At 40.7% G+C, this 24,057-nt stretch overlaps 1 protein-coding gene across 1 annotated transcript; it reads right to left on the bottom strand.

Moving 5' to 3' along the window:
• Window positions 1-449: 449 nt before the first annotated feature.
• LOC108387272 (ovochymase-1-like) lies at window positions 450-23,315 on the bottom strand. Its single transcript, XM_073223541.1, has 12 exons — window positions 23,214-23,315; window positions 21,376-21,907; window positions 20,674-20,792; window positions 19,522-19,619; window positions 18,557-18,729; window positions 13,059-13,094; window positions 6,875-7,048; window positions 5,900-6,167; window positions 4,446-4,606; window positions 2,366-2,464; window positions 1,214-1,347; window positions 450-682 (listed from the first exon to the last, which is right to left on the bottom strand). The coding sequence occupies exons 1-12, from the start codon at window positions 23,313-23,315 to the stop codon at window positions 518-520; spliced, it is 2,061 nt and encodes a 686-aa protein (XP_073079642.1). The 3' UTR covers window positions 450-517.
• Between the last annotated feature and the right edge of the window lie 742 nt (window positions 23,316-24,057).

The following is a 24,057-nucleotide window of genomic DNA, read 5'->3' as shown; positions in this document are numbered from 1 at the left end:
ACCACTGACATGTCCTACAAGTCTATCTAAAAATTATTAAGTCCAGTGATGAGCCTAATAAATAACTTAAACATCCATTGCTCACTGACATTGTGAAACTTACAGGGAAACTTCCTATCTGTAACTGTGCTCAGGGCACTGTTCTGTGTGAGTAAAATTAAGAATTTTAGGGCCTGAATAACGTTTCCCTTCGTATCTTCTAATATTTACTGAACTAGAAAAATATAAAGTGTATATGATGGTATTCAAATAATGACATATATGGGTGCACTAGACATGACTTTGATGACATTTCAGACCGGAAATTCCCAGGAGGCAGGAACCCACATTTACTTCCTGTGACTGGCGTTCAATAATGAATGTATGTACACACCAGGTCCCAGCTTCTCAGTGTCAAAGGTTGGGGGAAGTGACGCTGAGTTTTTGAACACTGACAAGAGACTTATCCGTCAGTTATAAGTCATGTATTTCTTTCCCATTGATAAACACAATCCCATCATGCTGCTCATTTCAGGGATCACACTTCTCCTCTGGTGACAGATGTGATCCAGTCCCTGTAGGCGGAAATTCTGGTGAAGACTGTTGGCGCAGTGGGATGGCAGTTACTGCTGCCCCAGCTCACGACACCTATCAGCTTGTACTGCCCGTCACAGACACACTGCAGTGGTCCTCCGGAATCTCCCTGCAACCAGCAGAAAGAGAAGTTCTCCCGGCTGCATGATTTCACGGTTGACACCAACCCCAACTGCAGAGGGTGACCAAATGGAGCGGAAGTCACTCTCTCCTCTCTGAAGGTTTCAAGCATCAAAATATAAATGACTAAATGATGGTTTTGAGTTATAGGAAAACATCTTTGTATTTTCAGTATTCTCAAAGTTGGTATTTTGAGCTACCTAATTCAGCTACAAAGTCAAACCATAAGAAATTATCATTCTATAGGTCAAAAATAGTTGAATATTATCAATTTCACATAGTGCAACCAGGCAAATGAACAAGTAATTTGTTTTGAAAATTGGGTGCACTTCAAGTATCAGATTAGCAATCACAGTACGTCCATTTTGCAACTTTCTATTTTGCATGCATTGAAAATGCAATTTCTCACTTTTCATTTTCCAACCATCATATATTTATAATTCCTTCTGGTCAAGAAACACCCATGCAGGAGACACACTCAGAGGAAACTCATGCCTCGTCAACACAGCCCCTGAATTACCATGCATGAGGATGATCCTGCAGCCCCTCCACATATATTGGTGTTTTTAATATCCAGTCCCCAGTACCTTCGACAAGATGTGGTACTGATCAGTGGAACCTTTGCCTGCTGCACAGTTTTAGGAAATTCACTTTCTAGTAGAAAAGGAACAAGAAACACATATAACCTAGGCAAATGCTTTTCAAGGATAAAACAAAAATGGCCCTATATACAGACAGACTTCAAGGGTTAAAAATCACACCCATTCTCCTCTCTTGGCCTGTAATGTTGCTGTTAGGTGATTTGAAAAGCTAACATTATTACCCATGCTGGCTTATACTTTAGAGACAATAAAACATTTTATGTAGGCTCTTTGGTCTTTTAGCACAGTCCTAAGACGATAGAAAATTAGTATCACTTTAAAGAAGAAAAAAGGCGAAGTTTACACCCAAGTCAGTTATTGATAAATGATACAATTCGCTTTTAATGTGTTAAGTCTATGTACTTCATTCCCCTCGTTTCCCAGTGCCCCCATTCCTTGACTAGACTTTTGCTGAACAGACATTGCATGTAAGTGCTGACGGCGCCTGGAGGCAGGCAGACAGGCGTAATTGCTCTCTGACTTATTCTTGCGTTTATTGGTTATTTGTAACTTGTTAACTCAGCTGTAGAATGTGGTGCAAGTGAGACCAGAGTCATGGTCTGATCTTCCTACGGACTAGGTATTTTCACATCATCTTTCCACCCATATGCCAAGAGTACCAGCCTATCATTTCAGGGAAATGCCTCACATCTTTGGGAATTGGCTCCTATCTTTAAGTAGGGGTTTCCATGGGAGCAGCATCTATACTGTTCCGAAAAGAACTGCACGGGAGAGTGTGTGTGTTCACAGAGCAACTGGGCAATCGTTACATATAAATGAGGCACCCGAATACCCGGTGATAAAGTCACTAGATATTCTCCAGTGCAAGTTTTACAATTCTCAATGAACTAGCATCCATCAGTATATCCTAAAACCCAGCCAGTCACCTTTAGATACATTATGAAAAAGACTTTTTCCACTATCCTGCCTATTTAAAAATACAGAAATATAGAAAACAGTAAACAGTATACTCAGACTTCACATGTACTTATTCAGTTTCTCATCTTGGAAGAGGGAGAGAATATACTCACGATGTGGTTCAGTTATTCCCCATCCAGCAGTCATACATTTGGAAAGTAAATTTATTTTCTCATTGTTCCTTGGCAAACAGATTGGAGATATAAACTCTCCTAATTAACAGGACGAGAAAGAAGAAAGGCAAATGGAATTTAGTCCATAGAATTGATATTAACATTGGTCTATATTATTTCTACAAAGATAGCTCTAGAAATTCCTACTTTTACCTGACAGTACCTTTTCTAACCCTGTAATTTAATAAATAAGTCTTCCAGAAGACTCCACCTATTAATTATTCAGAAGGGATCATCCCATTTTGCTACAGGTATTACCATATCCTCCTACGACAATAAAAACCCAGGCGCTGCACTGAGATGTGTGGCTCTTGGTTTCTCATTCCTTAGACATTTTTAAAAATGCAGCTACCCTTTGGTTCATGTGCCTCTAAGACATCTCCATGCTGAATTTGAGATGACAGTGGAAAAGAATATAATGATCTTTTTTCAACGATATTAGTTGAGGAATGGAGAAAAGCCACACTTGTTGCAATGTAAACTCTATAAGTATTTTTACAGCTAACAGGTATTTTTATATCTAATTCTATCTTCATGGGTATATTATAAAATACATTGGTATGTTATATATTTAAACATTCACATTTTTTCTTATCACCAAAATTTGTATATATATAAATATTGTGGGTTTCTGTGAGTGTACACACACACACACACACACACACACACACACACTGAATACATTGCTCCTGTTTCCCCATCCTATTTCACTTGATTTTTATCTATATTTTTACACACTTAAATTGCTTCAGCATATCTGCTACCTAAGACCATTTATTCCAATGATTTATTCTTATTTTTACTGCTCTCTCTTAATAAAATCACATAAAAATCTTTGTAGCATGTCTATTCTCCTATTCATCTCTCTCCACATACCAACTGCTCTGGAATCTTATGTTATGCTGCCTCACTGTTTTCTGCCAAATTTCCTTGAGATAAAACATTTTCCCTTGACCAACAGATTTTTATAATGAGCTGCTTTTCTTAGTCCTACTTTCTTTGTTTACTATAGTCATACCATTTAAAACATTGCATATAGATCTAGCACATAATTTTTAAAAACAGCACACAGTATTCAGATGATGAATGTACCACAATCTGTTAAATTCTACTGGTGAACATTTACACTATTTAAATTTTTTTCCCTTGTAAGTGGAGGAATCCCAGATCTCAAATCTGTGCATTAGTGCCAGTCTTTCTGGAAAAGAGCATTGCTGGACCACAAGGCACACACTTCAAAAATGGACAGACATTGCCAAATTGTCTCATTTTGGAAAAAAATAGAAGAGATGGTTGACTTGCACTCTATGTTTGTAATTTAGAAGTATGTCAGGAATCTTGACATAGTTATACCCTCCATCAAGCAATTCTACTTCTGGGAAACTTATCTTAAGGCAGTCCTATGCCTGGAAAAATGTATACACAAGGATAGTCAATTTAGCATTATTTAAATAAAGGAAACCACCTATTTTTATAAGAATTGTGGAAAGGCTATGGTGTTAGCCATTAAAATTATATTTTAAGAGGATCTTTAATAATATGAAGCAATGTTGATAATGGTCAGTGAAAAAGCAGGATAAAATAAAACTTATAATAGGTACATCACAATTATTTAAAGCCAAACATGCAGAGTAAAACAAAAAAGAAAGAAATAGGCCCAATGGTCACATGATAGTTACGGTGAGTTGCTGGGGCCAAAAATTCATTGTCTCTCACGCAAGAAACGACATCTCTTACTCTTAGCACAGAAAATCAATGAATGGGAACAGATACAGACAAGCTACTACATCCCTAGGGGAAGAGGAGCAGAGAGTATCATGCTGAGGTTGACACTGGGTGGTGGTAAGTGGAAAGCAAAGTCCGTGCAGAACAGAAAGAAAGGATGAAGGGTGGAGGGTAAGTACATGTTGAAATAATTATTTACCTTCGAAAGTACACACAGCACTTCTAAGCAGGATATGGAAGATAGAAGAAATATGGCAAAGATTCAAAATATGGAAAAGTAATTATACATACTGACCTAGTTTGACAGGTCTTTCCAGATGCAACAAGGATAGGTCATCATTAGGAGGAAATTGTGTGAAGCCAGGGTGCGTGTGTACAGCTCTCACTGGTATCCAGTCACTCCGTCCTATATTCGAGAGGTAACTTCTTCCTATCACCAGGCTATCTGTCACAGTGCTTGTCATAAGAAAAGGGAGTCAGGAAATAGATTCCACTTTTAATGAGGCCATAACTTCTCAAAACTACTGAAAATATGCATTATTTAACATTTCTAATCTACATTAAAATCCTTATTATCTTGAATTCCTAAACAATGGGGTTTCTCATTAATTCAATCCTTGAGACATATTAAAATAACTACTTTCTTGCCTTCATAACATCAAATGGAATATGATTTTCTTGACATGGAGTATTTATTTCTTGACAATTACAATTCACGATGTCTCAAGGTAATGATTCTGCATAGTGTTATGATAATATTATTCATTATATGATGTTCTTATATAATGGTCACTGAAAGCTATACTGAAAGTTATTGATGCCCTACTCCTTAATACAATGTTTCTCAAAGAAATGTCTAGGGACTATATGCATTAAATCTGGCATGTGCACTAAAAATGCAGAATCCCAGACAAAACTCATCAAATCAAAATTCAGGATTAAGATTCCAAGGTTCCATTTAGAGCAAACTCCCCAGGTAATTTTGAGCACACAGAGGAATGCAAACTGCCTTAATAAGATGCCTTCTTGTGATTTATTTGTATCAAAAGTAAGAGATGGAAGATAGTAAAGCAAATGAGTTTTTGATTCATTGAAGGTTCCTGCTCACTAGGTTATCTGAACAGATACTTTTATTGTAAAACCCCTATTTTAGAGACACTAAAAACATTTTATCTCTTCATTCAGCAGTGACACATCATGCAATGACAACTATGTCCCTGCTTCTGGAACACCCATGTCAAAAACAGTAACCTGTCTTCTCTGAGCAAAGAGTTGTTATATATCTCTGTATCACACTGAGGCCATTATTGAGATAAAATCAAAGAAAAAAAATGTTTCCTTTAAAGGACATTCTTTGAAGTTCTTTGAAACTTTAGATATTGATTTTGGGACTAGGTATGGTGATCAGACAGGACAGGAGAGCAAGGGTGAAAGGAATCCACCTCTGGGCAACCCTTTGCTTTCACTGCAGTGTGAAGATGCTCAGACGTCAGGACCTCCGTTTCACAGATGGGGAAAGGGGGAGTGCTCTTAGCGACCTATTAACTAAATTACGCCTAAAGCAGGAAGCAGCTTTAAAATTAAATGCTACGAGAAGTGCATTAGTGAAGCACAGAAAAGGCTTCAACATAATATGCACATCCATTGGCAGGCTGGGGACTGTTTCAGAGGAGCTTAATGAGCAATGTTTGTTGAGATGTGGTGAGAGCAGGGGGCACCCGTTACAGGCCCCAGGCAGCTCCTACCCACCTGAAGTCACAGTGCGCGGCCGTCAGCACCCACTGAGGGGCAATCAGGGCGCCTCCACAGTAATGCTGCCCTTGGCGCTGCAGACTGGCCAGCCAGGGCCATGACAGTGCAGGGGCGGTTCGGCCACCAACCACCCTGGGCTCCCCAACCGCAGCTGGCAGCCCGTTTGTGTTTCTCTCTGACCCTTCCATTAGAAATGGGTCGATGACGGGAATCCCGCACTTGTCTTGGGCTGGCGGTCTTCCTGTCTTGTTTTCTGTTGTTACCCCTTAGAAAAATGACAAGAAATATTTGCTAGAAATGCTTATGAGGGTCTATCAGCATCTCCGAATGGAGGTGTTCATTATGCTTTGGTAGGTTCAACACGAGGCTTCTTAGCAAGAGGAGAGAACCGTCTTTCCTCCCATTGCATTTAAAATGAGCAAAAATCAACAAACTTAACAGAAGCATTCATATACACATCTTTAGACAAATCAGAACATAAATTAGTTTTGAAAAGGAACAGAAATATTGCATTTGTATGCAGAGAAGTTAGTATATGTTCAGCAAAAATATTCTTTTTGGGGGTCTTTATGCAGGTTGGAGGGTTTACTGAATAAAAGTGATGTGGTATCACAGACATGGGAACCCGTGAAGCTCTACCTTTGCTTCAGCCTGAATGTCTCTTCTAGATCTTTTAAATAGCAACTGACTGACTTTCATGGTTATCATTATTTCTTAAATAGAAATAATATACAGCATACAGACACACATATAGACAGACACACATACACACACACATACCCCAGTTCACTTTGCTACCTTACATGATCTATCTAAACCCAAGCCTCATGCCTTAAACAATGGTTTGAAGTGAAATGATCTTGTCTTTAGTACTGGAATGGGGTGACTCCCAGCTGCCTTAAGCCAGCAGTCCTCTGGTTCTACTTTAAGTCATATGTGGTCCTTCCTTAATATTTTTAAATAATGACTTACCATTGATAGGCAATTTGGTCCCAATATTGCTTTTTTGTGATCGTTTCTGGACAATGTCTTCTAAAAGAAGTTTAAAACCTCTTTCTCCCACAGACTCATCAGTCTTAAAATTCACAGTCAGGTAAGCACCATTAGACATCGGGACAAATTCTTTCTTGGAGCCGCATAAATGAGCTGCAATGTGAGATATACTCGATAATTAAAATACTTCTCCTACACAATAACACAGGTAAAAGAGGGCAAAGGGGGGACATTAAATTCTGAACTGTTAATATTGACAAAGGAATAATTATCAATATCACAAGATGGAGACTTAAGAAAGGGAGGGCGTGATTATTGCAGCAATGGACAGGTACAGATTTTAAAAGATCAAAGAAAAGACTAGGCTAGCAATTGATATGAAAAGGATATACAACTGTATGGTAATCAGTGATCATAAGGATGGGAAAAAAAAGCATTTTGGTAAAGATAAGTGGACAGAGAAACAAAAGTAATGGGGCTGTTATGGACCAAATGTTTGTGTCCCCCTGCAAATTCATATGTTAAAATCCTAATCCCCAGTGTGAGGGCATTATGAGGTGAGGCCTTTGGGATGTGATGAGGTCATGTGGGTGGAGCCCTCCTGAATGGAACAACTACTATCATTAAAGAAATCCAGAAAGCTCCCTCACCCCTTTTTTTGCCCTGTAAGGACATCCCAAGAAGACGGCTATGTACCAGGAAGTGAGCCTTCACCAAACACCAAATCTTGGACTTTCCAGCGTCCAGAACTAACAAATAAATGTTTGGTGTTTAAGCCACCCAGTGTATATAGTATTCTTGTTACAGCAGCCTAAACTAAGAAAGACAGGCTGCCCAAATAAGGACTAATGATAATACTTTTCTTAATTCAGAAACACCGAAGTTGGCCCAAAGGTGGTCCTGACAGTGACAGGACATTTACTGTTAATTTATCTGTATATGCTGTAATTTAAATTCCTTCAAAATAAAGCAATGGTACACTATTGATTTGTCTTAAGGACACTGTTATTCAGATATATGAGAAAGAAAGAGAGCAGGGGAATTGTGAATGTCTACATCATTCTTATCCCCAAAAGAATCTGGTGAACTGGAGTTGATGGGAAACTTTTGGGATGCACTATGTCATGTCAAGTAAAGAGATTTGGGGTAGACATTCCAGAAATGTTACTCTGTTTTTCAAAAAGGAGATCAGGGGGTGGACAGGTGACAGAGAAAGCGAAGAGGGATCCGTGAAGTAATGCAGCTCAGGGCTCACAGGCACAGATTCCGGTTTGGACTAGATTTGCTATTTCACTATGTGGCCCTAAGCAAGTTATTTAATCTCTCCTTGTACCTCAATCTTCTCGACTGTATAATGGAGATAAAATAATACTCACATGGAATCATATGAATGGGTATTTATAAAGTATGATAAGTTTTGTTAAATATAAATAATCCTCAGCAGAATTTTACAGTTAATTATTGGACAGATGGTTTTTGAACACTTGAAGGAGGAATCAGTGGTCACGCGAAGCCAGCATGGGATGCTTAACATGCCGCATTAAATTAACCTAATTTAATTTTTTGAAAGAGCTAATTAGATGGTGGCTAGGGAGAATGAGATAAACTTTATTAATCTTGATTGCAGTGAAGTACTAATTAAAATATCTTATGATATCCCTGTGAACAGATATAAAATGTAAGTGGATGATTATATAGCTAGGAAGTTTTGCAGCTGATTAAATAACCACATAATGTTAACCTAGAGGGAAGATCTTAATGATATGGAAATGGTTCTATCCTTGATTCTGCCAAGTATAGTATTTCTAGTAATGACTTAGACAAAAATACAAAAAAAATGCAGTTACAAAATGTATAGTTTTAGGATGGGTGGCTGGATGAGAGGTAAAAGACTCGTTTAAGTATAGAATCTTGGAGATCATTTAGTTCAGTCTTTCATCTAACTGAGAGTTCCCCCTAAAACAACCCTGGACATATAATGCCTGGTCTTGGAGATACGACATGTCACTTAGGGACATTTTCTCTTTTTGAACAGTTCTAATTGCTAGACTGCACTTCATGGGAATCAAAAGCCATCAATGTAATGACTGCCACATGGTCAGCATCATGGCTAAGCACACAGGCGTCTGAATCAGAGTGTGTTGATATGAATCCCACTTTCCCTACTTATTAGTTATGTCACTAGGGGCAAGATACTCCCACTTTCCCTACTTATTAGTTATGTCACTAGGGGCAAGATACTCAATCTTGATTCCCTGACATTTTAAAAAAAAGATAAATGTAACCTGCCTCTGTAGGACTGTTACAAAGATTAAGGAATTATAAATTCTTAGGACTGTGCCTGAGTAATAGTAAATAACAACTGTTAGAGATCATTAGGCTGAATAAATCTCATACATGGCCTTATAGCCTCTATAAGAATTCCACAAATATTTGAAAAGAATTATGATCCTTCTGTATTCTCTCTTCTCCCAGAGGTCAACATGCCCGGTACCCAGAGCCTTCAATATCCTGGTCATTGTGCTCTATGGCTGTGTTCCAGTTTGTCACCATTCCTTAAAAGTGTTGGTCGATCAAGGCTGATATGTAATAGTCAGTATGGCAGGGGCAACGGCCAGATTTGTCATTGACTGTGAAGATCTGTGAGACTGAGCCAGTGCCTGCCAGCTAAGTGTCAATACTAACTTAGCCATACAAGGGAAAGGGTTCCCTTCTTGTAATCCTTCACTAAAACTGCTCTGAAACTTTGTAATCATTTGACATCTCTGAAATTATTCCAAACATCCGACTATCTAAACCACCCTGTCCTATCTCTCCAACTCTACCGGTATTTCTCTGCTACCACTCTTTCACCTCACCATCACCTTCTAGCCATTAATCCCATAAACTTTCTAACCTATCAGCTCAAAAAAGTGAGGGAGTTTGCTAAAAAGTGAAGCAGAGAAATTTGTTTTAAATGATGGGTAATAATAGAACGTGTTTGAAACTGATGAGAATGATAGAGGAGACTGATGACGTCAGAGAAAGGCTAGCCAAAGGAAATTTGTGAGAGGCTAACAACTCTCAAATGTGTATCTCCAGCCCGAACTCTCCCGCTAGCTTGAGTTGTACTTCTAACAGCCTATTGCCAACTCAGCCTGGATGTATCATAGCATTAAAATTCAACATGCCCAAAAGATCTCTGAGCACAAATCTCTTTCTCCCCCTACTATTTCCCATCTCTAAAAACGCCACCCCCTCCAACCTCTCACACGATAAACCTAAAAGTTATCCTTGAGTTGCATATTTAATTTCACATTCAATCCATCAAGAAATCCTATCAGTTTTATCCCCAGATCTGTTCACTTCACTTGATTTCCATTGTTACCATCCTCTTCTTCAGGCAACATCGTCTACGGTCTTAAAAAAGAACTACCAGAACATTCTGCAATGATGGAAACTTCTCTATAGGTGCTGTCCAGTGTGGGAGTCACTCACTACATAGAGCAACTGAGCTCTGGAAATATGGCAAATACCGCCTTTCATTCTTTTTAACCTATTTAAATTTAAATAACAACCTGGATTGGACAGTGCAGATCTAGTTTACCACAACAGCCTCGCTGTAGACATAATTCACCCCATCACCCTAAAGTGCCTCCTGACACAGCAGGCAAAAGAGACTTCAAGTTATTCTTTTGTCAAAAAGCTTCCTGACAGAAAATAATCTAGAGCAAAGTCTACCTCTTTAGACCTTCTCCCAAATTACCCAACTAAACCCCAAATCCTACAATAGGTTCTTCCTAACAGCCTCTTTCTGAGCCACCCCCTGGTTTTCCATGGTGTGCGTTCTCCTTCTCTAAAATGACTAATGAATCCGGCTTGCTTCACCCCAGCTGTGAACCAGGCAGGGGTCTTTGGCTGAAGGGCACCGATGAGAGTTGGGGGTTTAGAGTCTGAGTCTATAGATGCCTCATATTCATCTTAAGGAGAACTAATAGCTTGAAATTTCGTATCTTCTCCTCCTCCATACTCCAAATCACTTGGGGATCCTTGAAAAAAACCAAACTCACTGATAAGGAAAACTCTAGAATTTCAAAGCAAATTGCTGAACTTATCGGTGTTATAAATCCTGTAATATCACAAGCAAGTCAAAGTCCCAGAAAAGATATCATCAAAACACTCCTCTTGCCCTTTGTGACAGGTAGAGTATAAAGGTGTCCTGAGTGGAAGAACAGGTTGGAGACGCAGACGGTGATGCAATACTGAGCTATAAAAGTTTCCATCTCTGAAACAGTCTAGGACAAAATACTGCCTGACATCCAAGCATGATAGACACACTGTGATCAATAAATCTCTAAAGATTATTCAAGCTAATAAGCCTTTTCTTCTTTTTAATTTATCCTGGATATAAAAAGTAACATCTTCACTGTGAGGATGAAACTTGAGGAAACAAATTATTAAAAACTTACCTAAAAATGCAGGTTAGGAAGCAAAACCTCTTACAATGCATGAGGACCTCTTGAGAAAAACAAAATTAGAGCGCCCTCTAATGGTAAAATGAGATAGGAATCGCTGGGCCACCATCAAGAAGAGCTGGGATCAAAGGTCAAAATCCACTGAATTGTGGCCTCACGCTCATCCCATTGGGCAAAATAATGTTACAGAATTCTGACGAAGGATCTAATGGAAAGTCACTGGCAACAAATGATTTTGTTCCCAGGGCAAAGTCAGGTCATATTTTCCACACATACGCATTATATAAATGCCACTTAATGTAGGCCCTTTAAGAAAAACTGGTTTACCAAGTAATCTTGATTGCTGATCTGGTCCATCATAAATATTGAAGTGATCCCATTCACAGTTCCAAGATTCTTCTGTTATAAAGTCTTTAATGACTGCTCTCACTTTATTTCCTGACATGGAATACAAAGTCCAAGTGCAGCTCAGCATATTGGGATAAATGAGGATAATTGGGAGACGTGACCTCAGCAGAGCTCACTGGAATCAAGTCTAGTACTGGACTACAACTAGGTCATTAAAACCTAAACTGCAGTATACTTTTATTAATTTCTATCCCTGTTTCTTTGCATCCGTAGTTCCTTCCATACATTGACACAGGGTTTAAGTGACTTTTGTTCTTGAAAAACTGACCCCTCCTAAATTAAGACAGGCAGAAGTTCTTTCACTTTAACTCACAAATGGTGAACCACTAAATCACCCACATGTACATTTTTGTGTAAGTTTGATGCTCATATTTTACACAATCTTATAATATTCACAAGCATGAGAAGTAGATCGTTTCTTCTCCAGTCTGGAGGTGAGTGATCTAATGCTTGGCATTCAACAAATATTTCCTAAGACTTCTAGGATTTCCCTAAATTTACAAATGCCAAACCATTACTTCATTTCCTCCACAATGCAGTAAAAGATAACCACAGTATCAGGAAAGGTGAGTAGAAAACAAAGCAAGCAGGCTAAGTAGATCTGGGTACTTGGATAGACTAAATTCCCGCGTAAATTCATGCACTCCTGAAGTTTAGCCTCACAGCACGTACAGTTCAAATTATAAAAATTTATTAGGAAGGGAAACTTGGGTCACTCAGTTGAAACACTGATATCAGGTTCACAAGGGCCGTGGGGCTACTACATTAGAAAAGAGAACTAAAGAATTCAGTGACATTTTAGGTCTACTCTAAATGCTTTAGGTATTACCCAGCCTAAAATTAATACCATCCAAAATTTTATTTAGTTTATCAATAACCTTAACTCACCACGTCCAGCAAAGAATAAAGAGAAAATATATACATAATACAAGAGACCTAAAACCTTTGTTAAGAATGGCAATGAATAGACTTAAAATAGGTGCAAGGATTTACATAAACAAAAAAGATGCATTTCTCACCCATTTACCAAATAAGGTGCTAATTTTTTACTCTCTACTCTTTAATCTGCCACAAGTCTCCACCACCCCCGAAGTTTGACACTGAGAAAATTAACACAAGTCCATATTTCACTATAAAGTGACCAGAAGCAGGCCACAAACGGCTAAAAGTTTGGACAGAATTCAGAGTACACTTCTTACTAAACAGTGTTAACCAGCACAGATATTCCCCACTCTATTTTTGTAATATTTTATAACTGAAGCCAAGCCAACTGGATTCCTTACCTCTTTTATGGGTCCTACCTTTATCATTAACTTTAATTTCTCCTCTCACACAATCTAGAATAAAAGAATATTCAGGGGTCAATACATCTAACTAAATAATTTATATCTCTTTATTCTTCTGATTATAAAAGTGCTTCATGCACATTGTATAAGTTTCAAAACACAGAGTTCAAAGATGAAGATAAAAAGTCTCCTGTGGCCCCCTTCCTATAAGCAACCAATATCCATATTTTAATGTAAATCCTACCAGGCCTTTCCCTATGCTATATATACATTTTTTAAAAATTGTATGCTGCTTTACACTGCAATTTTCCCCGAACTTAATTTATTGTGACCAGTATTCCATACTACTAAATCATCCATATAAATTTGAATGATTTTGTATTAAATCATAACAGTCTCCTGAGTGAACTCCCACTTACATGTTAGTTCTCAGCTGGGGAGATGCCCATGAGCAAACAGACATGTTTCTTACCCATTCATTGGATACAGAGCTACCTCCTTACTCTCTACTCCCTAATCTGCCCCAGCTGAAATGTCATTTCCTTTATTCAGACAATTACTGAGTGCCAGCTTTTTATGAGGCATGGTTGTAGCCTTTGGAGATAACAGTGGGGCTTAGGAACAGCAAAAAATTTGGGTTGACTTAGGAACAGCAAGAACTGGCATGGCTCGTGTAGTGAGGACTGCGAAAGGAAAAGAAAAACAGTAGGAAAAGAAGGCAAGGAGATAGCTGCGATCCGACTCATACAGCACCTTACAGGCCACTGTGAGGATTTTTACTACGAATGAGTTGGGAAAACATTGGAGAATTATTAGCGCAGGAGTAACGTGATCTGAATCATTCATTTCAGAATGATCGCTCTGCCTCTTATGAGTAAAACAGACTAAAGAAAGATTTGTAATCAGGATGCCATGATGAGAGATTGTTCAGTAGTTCAACTATAGATTTTGCTGAAAAGCTTAAAATTAACTATATTCAATGTGATATATGAAAAGTCAGGGATGACCAAGATTAACAGCCTGAGCAATTAATTAGTAAAATGGAGTTGCCATCTATTGGGTTGGGGAAGGTTGGTGGAGGGAGAATTTGGAGGCAGCAGTAAGAAATCAAGAGTTCAACTCTGGTCATGTTAAATTTGAGATGCTTATTAGATACCCAAGTGGAGGGGCAGGCAATTGGTGACACAGTGCTGGGGTTCAAAGAGTAAGCTGGGACCAGACATGTGGGCCTTCTCTGTGTACAGATGGTATTTAAAGCTAAGGAGGATAGACAAAGCAGAGAAGAGAACAAGGACTGGGTCCTGGGACACCTGGACTGCAGTGTGGTAGAGAAAACGAGGAGGAACCTGTCAAGACTGTGAAGATGAGTGAGGTAAAAGGAGCACCAAGGGAGAGCAGTTTCCTGGGGGCCAAGACAAGTGAGACCCCAGAAGAAAGGAAGAACGGAGGGCTCATTTGTGCCAAACACTGCTGTTAGGGCTGAGAAGTGACCATACTGGATCCGGATGTGCGCAAGTCATGTGCAACTTTAGCCAGAATAATGTCCGTGGAATAGTAAGAAAGTAAGTCCTATGGGAATGGACTCGAGAACAAATGAGAAGGCAAAAGGGGAGACGTAAGTAGAAATAAATTTCATGGAGCTTTGCTATAAGACAACAGAGGGATTAAAGTTTACCTAGAATTCCATCCTTTACCAAAATACATAAGATCCCTCTGATACATATTTTCATTGCACATCATATTTTCCCTTTGAAACTTGATACAGTTGTTTTTTTCATTTTATACTTGTCTCTATGATTATTTGATTATTGATCATCTCCCCCACTAGATAATAAACTTTACTAGGGCAGCGACTGTTACCTGACTAAACTAAGTAAAATATCTTTAGCAGAAATCTCTCTCCAACTGTATTACAATTAATATTTTTAATGAGTATGAATTGATTAATCTTAAGGATTAGAGTAATTCTAATAACTGTTCATAATTAAATACAATTGCAAATGTTTTCATCATGGTACCCAATTTCTATAATTTGCAATAGTTCTCATTTTTCATGATGCCCTCAGTACCTTTGCCCAAACCATGGGAATGTTGGGCAAGGAATGTATTTCAATTATCTGGTTGCAACTTATATATATAGGAACTACCCATCAAACAAGGGCACAAGAAGTACTAGTTATTCTTGAATAATTTTATTCAAGAATATTATTCAATACATTAAGAAACTCAACTTCAAAAAACTACCTCCAACCTTCCTGAGGGATAGAAATTTTCTACTGTATTATCACAACATTCCAAATATCTAGAAAAATAGATAAAATTCTTAGGTGCTATAGGAAAAAATGAAAAATCTGATTGATCTTATGCTTTATAGAGATTTAGCTTGAGGCCTCTACAGATTACAGGAGTCACACCCCTAACCTGTCTTTTTCTTCTCCCCTCAAGTTGACGAATGAAGTGAAGAATTCCCATCTGTTTATATGATGACAGATTTTTCCCTAAAATAGCACAGTGAAACAAAAACATACACATAAACAAATGTGAAAAGAAACAACCGACTTATCAGGAATATGAAAAGAATATCTCAAAGAAAATTCTTCCATGGCCAAACTGACATCATATGTGAAATTCAACATCAGAAGAGGACCATGAGATTTTAATGAAGGTGACTCTCCTTCACATAAGTCTCCTAGCCATAAACAATAAATGATCTTACTATTCATCAAGGCAAAGGTTACTGAGCAAAATAAGAGAAAAAAAATCCTACTTTTGAAACTGAAAATTCTTATCATAAATATCCCAACAACATAACAATGAGAAAATTAAGCAGAACAAAACTCAATTAGAAGAGAGAGAGAGAGAGAGAGACAGATGTCCCAGACTCCAGAACCTAAGCACTTCTGAAGAAGGGGTTCTGAACCAGCTAGGAGACAGTACTGAGCTTTCATAATATCTGAAATAACCTAAGTAAATCTTTTTAAAGTGTTCTAATATGAGACAAGGTAACATGGTCCAGCTAGGTCTCCAGGGAACCAAAAAATTATTCTTGCCACCAGCCCGACATAAAATAATCAGTTACAGGGAATGTAACTGAGCCTTAGCCCCATACAATCTTCATTTATCCACAGCACAGCCAGACAAATAAGAGACAAGGTACAATAATTGGCATGCAATTCAAAACCATTGGCTGGTCTAAATGAAATTTTTTAGGCAATAGTTTTTAGAAGTGTCCTGTGACTCAGATTCTCGGTGCTAATTAGTAATAATGTTGTTCAACCTCCTGCTACCCCAAGATTTCTAAAGCACCACTCAGAATATAGAGTCTAAATTCCTTCAGCGATGGTTCTCTGTGTTGTGAGGAAGACGGCTAACAGCCAGACTACCATCATGAAGTTCTCTATAATGGCCACCCTATGACTTTGGTTCAGATTCCAGAACAAAGCATTTTTTATTCCTCTTCTGCTTTTCACAGTTTTGTTTAAGGTCACAATGTGTATTCATCCACTGGAGAAAATTTGGAGAATTTCATAAAAATGACTCAATCTTACAGTTTAGAAATATACACTTATATATATTGGTTATGTTTTCCTTTAGACTTTGTTCTCCCAGCTGACACATGCACCACCTGCCTGCGACCACCTCTATCGCCATGAAAAGGCAGAAGAATCTGGTCCAGTCAAGAATCACTCAGACAACCCCAGAGAGAGGGCCTGGGGAGACAGATATAACCAATCTTCCTGAAAAAGAATTCAAAATAAAGGTCATAACCACGCTGATGGACCTGCAGAGAAATATGCAAGAGCTTAGGGATGAAGTCCGAAGGGAAATAACAGAACTGAAACAATCTCTGGAAGGACTTAAGAGCAGACTGGATGAGGTTCAAGAGTCTGTTAATGGAATAGAAATCAGAGAACAGGAATTCAGAGAAGCTGAGGCAGAGAGAGATAAAAGGATCTCCAGGAATGAAAGAATATTAAGAGAATTGTGTGACCAATCCAAATGGTCAATATTTGCATTATAGGAATACCAGAAGAACAGAGAGAAAAAGGGATAGAAAGTGTCTTTGAAGAAATAATTGCTGAAAACTTCCCCAAGCTGGGGGAGGAAATAGTCTCTCAGACCATGGAAGCCCACAGATCTCCCGACACAAGGGACCCAAGGAGGACAACACCAAGATATATAATAATTAAAATGGCAAAGATCAAAGACAAGGACAGAGTACTAAAGGAAGCCAGAGAGAGAAAAAAGATCACCTACAAAAGAAAACCCATCAGGCTATCATCAGACTTCTCAACAGAAACCTTACAGGCCAGAAGACAATGGCATGATACATTTAATGTAATGAAACAGAAGGGCCTTGAATTTCTGGGGCTCATGATTATCATTTAAATTTGAAGGAGGGATTAAACAATTCCCAGACAAGCAAAAGTTGAGGGAATTTGCCTCCCACAAACCACCTCTACAGGATATTTTAAAGGGAATGCTCTAGATGGGAGCACTCCTAAGACTAAATAGATGTCACCAGAGAAAATAAAATCACAGCAAAGAAAGCAGACCAACCAAATACTAACTAAAGGCAAAAAATAAAATCAACTATTCATAAAAGCAGTCAAAGAAACACAAAAGAGTACAGAATAAAACACCTAACATACAAAGAATGGAGGAGGAAGAATAAGAAGGGAGAGAAATAAAGAATCATCAGACTGTGTTTATAATAGCTTAATAAGAGAGTTAAGTTAGACAGTTAGATAGTAAAGAAGCTACCCTTGAACCTTTGGTAATCTCTGCTGCTCACATCCACTAAAACTTCATGGGAATACAGTGAAGCTGAGATTTAAGGTTCATTTCTTCAAGGGGATATACTTCTGCTTCCACTGGAAGCCCCAGTTACTCACCTGGAATAACTTAATTAAAGTCTTGGCTTGGAATTCTTGGACACAGGTAATGTGAATTCCAACATCAAACAACCCTCCATCCAGGCCAAGGTCCAAGCAGGTAAGTTCCTTATTCCCCTACTTCATATGGAGTATTTCCCTCTCTCTTTCCCTCTCTTTCAAAGCATCACATTTTAGGAAGTCCCAGGTTACACAGAGACTCCAATCACTCTCCCATCCCCCACCCCTACTTCCATGCAGCCTCCAGTTAAAGCTCTAAATTCTTAGAGATCATTTAGATGACCCTACAGCAGTTGCTTACTTCATTGCCTAGCTGGCGCCTCTGCATTTGTGTTGTTTCATTGTTTGGGGACAATGAACACTTTTCTTTTTTGCATTTAAGAAAAAACAAAACAAAACAGGTTTTAATATTTTATCCAGAATGTTTAAATTAGATACCTATGCTGAGAGGGTGTCACATATCTAATCTACAATAATAACAAAAAGAAGTCTCTCAGGACGTTTTCAAATGTTTCAGACTCTTCAGCTAGATATACACATAGAAATTAAAGTTAACTAGTACAGAAGTAATAAACACAGTTTTCTCCTACATTTTTTATATTCTCTCTTCCTACTTACCAGACCTGACTTTGCTTTTTAGAAACAGCAGTGCAATATTATGACTCATATACTGAAGTCTGCTGTATTCAGGATGGATGACAACTTTTGAGACACGAATATTCTGTTCTTGCTCATACTTCTGAAAGAAGTTGTTCTCAACAGCCGTCACCATCAGACTCTTCATTTGCATCCTAAAGCCGAAGAAAATGTTTCCGTAAGTGTGGTTATTTTCCCCAAGACAGACTGTCTTGGTTTTATGTAACTAAATGGAAAATGATTCATGTACCTGTCAGTATTTCTGTACTTAGATGAAAAATGATTAATGTACCTTTATTAGTGATTACTACTGTCATAACTCCCCATAAATCATAGGGACCTATGAAAACCCCCAGTTTCAGTCGGTCACAGAGTGTTTACATTCTGTGATCCCTCACCCATACCATCAATTCTTTGTTCATAAAATATTTAAGTATGGCCTCCTTTTCTTTTGTACATAGACCAGTCTATATATATATACACACTCTACCATTTTTTAACAAGATATAAAAATTGTTCCTAGAACTGTCCTTCTTTTCCTCCTATTGGTGCCCTCTTTTAATCTAGCTAAGTATCTGTTATTTCCACAGCATTTTTTCCCTCCTAATGGCTGAAGCTCAGATTAAAACTTTGGAGTATCCATTCAACATTTGATGCTAATATTTCATTATAACAAGTAACTACCATCCCCACCCTACCACTAACTCCACAAACTATAGATGATGTCTGGGATCTCTGAGGTCTCTGATTCGTAGAGTAGGAAGTGTGGGCAATCTTGAGACACATACAAATTTCTGGGGCTCTGAAAGCTCAGTGGTTGGGGGGACCAGGTGGAAAAATTATGAAGGGGACTGATATTGAATTTTGCATGGTATTTGGAGCATCAAATCTCCCAGTCCTATCGTCATGAACTGGGTTTTGATAAGTAATGGAAATCCAGAACTTACTCAGAGAGGCTACCCAGGCAGCGCGCCGCTGTAACAACCAGATCATCCTGAATCAAGCTTCCTCCACAGAAGTGGTGCTCACCTAATTTTAGGGAGACCTGCCCAAGAAAAAAGTCACAAACACAACTAATGTACATTTCCTCATAGTGAGACAGGGACCATGGGTGTAGTCAGAGTAGGGTGAGGGCCTCCGGAAAAATCAAGGCAGGATATTTGCAGTCAGAGCAATGTACCTACATGCAAGGAAACCCCCTACTAAAACTCTGCTTTAAACATTCAGTTCTAGAGTCATTCTTCAGTGAGATCACTTAGTACACCCCAGATAAAGAAGAGTAGAACATGTTTATTTTATTCTAATCATTTATAATCATGTGTAAGATTCACTTTGACATGTTAAAAGGCCCAGGCCTACGTGCTGTCTTTCCTCCTTCAGATCCGATGAAGCGATTTTGCCAACTGGGCAAACTAATTTAGTGCGCAAGCCCAGCCGTAACACAGTAAAAGGCAAGAAGGATTCCACCTTAAAGATTGCACTTAACTTACTCTTTAGCAAACAATACCCCAGCCCACCTTGGGAGCTGAGCAGGTGGCCTTGTTTCATATGCCCTCAGACCAAGATGCTGGTATCTGAGGGAGAAGTCAACAGAGCAGGAACTTACTTGTGTTAAGTTAATTCTAAATATCCTGGGACCACTTAAAAAGTCCACCTCCAATCTTTTTTTCATGTTCTCGAAAAATCCTCAACTTAGAAATTCTATAAAACCCCTAGACGACGCACCACCACAGACTCTCTTGTCCCCTCCTGGCCAGGAGCTCTGTCCTCTCACTTTATCTCTAAATAAAAGCCTGTACCTTGCTCTCCTACCTTGAGTGTTTGTGAAGCTCATTCTTCGGCTTCGTGAACAAGAACCCCGGCATCAATAGATGCCCCGTCCTTCAGAGATACATTTGAGATCAACTCTCCTAATGTAACAGTCTTAAGATACAGATATATGTTGGTTCGTAAGATACTTCCTATGAAGTATACTTTTTGGCAGACAGGTTGAGTGGGGTCATGACAAAAGTTACACGTCAACTTGGAGTTGTGCTTTTGAAACCAAGGAAGTAATTCACCATTTCTCATTAAGAAATCAATATATTTGTCATACTGACCTGCCACGAATGTCCGCCAACTGCTGAATTTCTCCAACGAGTGATTCTAGAGAAGAATCCAGATTCCAAGACAGTTTCCGTACTTTTCAAACCAACTGCCCGGATCCCACACTTCAGTCCTGTGTGGGAGAGCACACGTGTGCACGCACAGACACATACTTACGTAGGGGTTCACTTCATCAAGACTCCCCTTCAGACGTTCCTGACCTGGCACAGCTGTTCTGATTCTGCTCGGCTGTAGGTAATCCCCTTTCTTTTCTCAAGATAATCCTGAGACTATCCCACCCTCACCCCAAGTTGGCTCACGACTCCCCTGCCCTTTGCAGCAGCAAAGACCTGGGCGCAGGATGAGCCCGCCCTCCGTCCGGTGGCTGATTCGGGGTGCACTCTCGGGGGCGAGCACAGCCTCTCAGTTGAGGTTGCTACACAATTCGGCTCGGATTAAAGACACCGGAGGGCGACCCGTGCTCCCCGGCAGGGAGATCCTTGCTCTAGTTCCTTACATCTGTTATGTCTCCTGGGAGGAGGCTCCTCAGCGCCAGCGGGGTGAAGTGAGGCGCCTACACACTTGGGCTCCAGAACCCAAACTTCAGAGCCACCCCGGCCCCTGTGCGGGACCGCCGCCCGCCCCGCCCCCGCCGCCGGCAGCTCAGCGCCGGGACCGCGTCCCCTGCGCCCGGGCCCGCCTGGGGTCCGGCTCACCGCGGCTCCGGGGCAGGCCTGCGGCCAGCAGCAGAAGCAGCCCCACCGTCCTGGCCGCCGCCCGCATGGCCCCGGCGCGAGCCCGGCCCGCCTTCCTCCGCCGGCTGCGGAACCCAGCGGCCAGCGGGCCCCGCGCTCCTGCCCCGCCTGCCCACCCGCGCCCCGCGCTCCGCGTGCCTAGAGCCCCGCACGCCTGCCGGACCCCGGGCCCCGCCTGCCTGGAGCCCCACCCGCCCGCCCCGTGCTCCGCACGCCCTGCGCGCCGCCGGCCTAGCCCTGACTCCCGCCAGGGAAGCGCAGGTGTCGCGGCGCGCCCGGCCTCCTTCCCAGGACACGGGAGCGCGGGGCGCGCGGGCCCTCGGGCAGGTGCGAGGAGGGAGCCGCGCAGGTGAACGAGCTCCGCCCCGGGCCAGGAGTGCGGCCCGCGCCCCAGGCAGGCCCACTTCTGCAAGGAGGACGCCCGAAAGCTGGCTGGGCACTTAGCAGGACCGGCCCCGATGCCAAGCAGCTTGTTGACACCTTGGACACTCAGCTTTCAAAGAGTGGCTGAAGGACCGCGTCTTTGTGGCTGTGCCTTTCTTTCCTGGGTGGCGGCGTTATCACCTTTAATGGAATGGACTAACGTTGTTGTAGGATCCCTCATTCAAGATTATTTAAATGAATGCAGGGATAAGATGAACATGTCAGCCTATTTTCCCTAAATATTTCATAGTAAGTTAGCTTGAGGTTGGGGGTGCAATAAAGACAGAATTTGTCATGGATTTATATCTTACCAAAAAAATTAGTTAAGTGGGCATTCTATACATATGTATCAAAACTAACAGGCACCAATCTCCCAGGCCCAGTTGTCTCTCTGCTGTGTAAAATAGAGCTGAAAACTCTTTGAGGTGGGAGGGCACACAAATTAGGGAGAGAGGCAGTGGGCAGCCAGATGGACAGGAAGACAGTCGAGGTGGAGGATTAGGTGCAGAAACAGGCAGGTGACAAGCTGCGTGCAATGGCCCCTGGGACTGTAAAGGGAGCAGAGGTGATGGGCGCCTTTTGGGGAAAAAGCTTGAAGAATGTGACTGCACCCAGACTTGAAATATACCGTCTCAAACCTTCCTGTCTCATGAACTCGAAGAGGATTTGTGTTTGTGTTTCTTATGTTCCATGTCTTACATTGAAAAGTTCTAGAGCTGTGCTGTCCAATATAGCAGACACTAGCAATATGTGGTTATTTAATATTAACTGAAATTAAAAACTTAATTCTTAAGTCCCACTCACTACATTTCAAGTGTGGCTAGTAGCTACCATATTGGACAGCAAAGAGAGAGGACACTTCTGTCACCACAGACAGTGCGATGGGACTGCACCTCTCTTGAGGGTAGCACCGTTTGATTTAAAGTGTGCATTTTAAATAAAGACAACATGGGTGACACTCTGAGTTTGATGACTCCTGGATTTCAAGCCTGGGTGTCTAAGGGACCCTGGAGGCTTAGGAAAAATGAACAGGTCTTCTGTGAAAATAACATGTTGTATCCCCAGGCTTGAGCCACCATGAAGGAAACGCCCAGGTATGGTGCTGCCCGGCCGATGGACCCCTCCACTCTCATCTGAATTCTGCTTTCAGCGTTAGTGATCTCACAAGAGTGCTCCCATCATCCTTGGCTCCAGGGGCACACTACTCTCCAAGTAAGTCTCAGCCCCTCCAAATGCGCCCAAATTCCTCTTTATTCTTAGCAAGAGGTCAGATTAAAACCACTAGGATGCTGTTACCAAATAAAATGCGAAAAGAAAAAATGTACATGTTCTCTGTAAGTACAGTTGGCCCCACAGTGTTCAAGTGCATGACTAACCTGCTCATGGGGCTCATGTCCCGGATGCACACACAGCTCTGCAGGATCCTCAGTGATGGGTGTGACCCCTGGGAGTCTGGATGGGGTCAGGTACTGCCTCATTTCCTATTACAGGGCAGCCCCCTTTCTTTGCAGAGTTCAAAACTCACAGCCTCAGGTGAGCCCTGTTCTTCTACCCAGAGGACTGAACCCCCTTATGAAACGCCTTTCCATTAAACAGGAAAAGAGCCAGGAAATACGAATTGCATAATACCCAACAGCCAGATCCTTGGTTTTAGATTTAAATTTGCTAGTAAGTTGAGTTTGCAGCAATGTTGAACAGTCCAAATGGAAGTATTCTCTTATTTAAGGTGGAAAAAAAAAAACACTTTAGAAAAGATGTCAAAGAAGGGCAGAGTGGGCTGGACAATCCCAGGTTGGATTTGTTATGTATGGATAATCTGCCTTTAATAGGAACATATTTTCATTTGTACGGGATGACCATCTGCTACTGAGGGCCCTCCAAGACTCCTGATGGAACTCCCGACTCTTCAAGGATAGCTGTAAAACCAGGAGTGTTAGGTGACTAACCCATGAGCAATGAGCGAATTACGGGGAAATGTTTGTGTAAAAAAAGTTTCTCCATTCCTGTGAAACTACTGGTCTAACTCTAGAACCCTCTCCAAAGTCCCACAAGGCCTAGGATTCAGCACTAAGGGGATTGTTGGTGACCTCAGGAGACAGCAGTCTCACAGGTTGCGTGTCTCTTGCAGGAACAGAGATCACTGATGCAGCGGGAACGTGAAGGATGGAAGGACAAGAATGCAGGAAGGCAGTTCATTCAATTTGGCTGTGAAGGGCAGAA

The sequence above is a fragment of the Manis javanica genome, chromosome 15 (genome assembly GCF_040802235.1).
Source record: "Manis javanica isolate MJ-LG chromosome 15, MJ_LKY, whole genome shotgun sequence".
In the NCBI taxonomy this organism is placed as follows: domain Eukaryota; kingdom Metazoa; phylum Chordata; class Mammalia; order Pholidota; family Manidae; genus Manis; species Manis javanica.
Note: the sequence above shows the minus strand (reverse complement) of the source record. Positions and strands in the feature narration are given on the sequence as shown.

Excerpts from the sequence above, each read along its gene's own strand:
- LOC108387272 (XM_073223541.1), bottom strand. The coding sequence starts at position 23,315 with ATGAGGCAGTACCTGACCCCATCCAGACTCCCAGGGGTCACACCCATC. Across the intron at positions 6,168-6,874 it reads GACCAAATTGCCTATCAATG|GGGTAACAACAGAAAACAAG; the intron begins GTAAGTCATTAT and ends CATTTTTCTAAG. Across the intron at positions 1,348-2,365 it reads GGGAATAACTGAACCACATC|AAAGTGAATTTCCTAAAACT; the intron begins GTGAGTATATTC and ends CTTTTCTACTAG.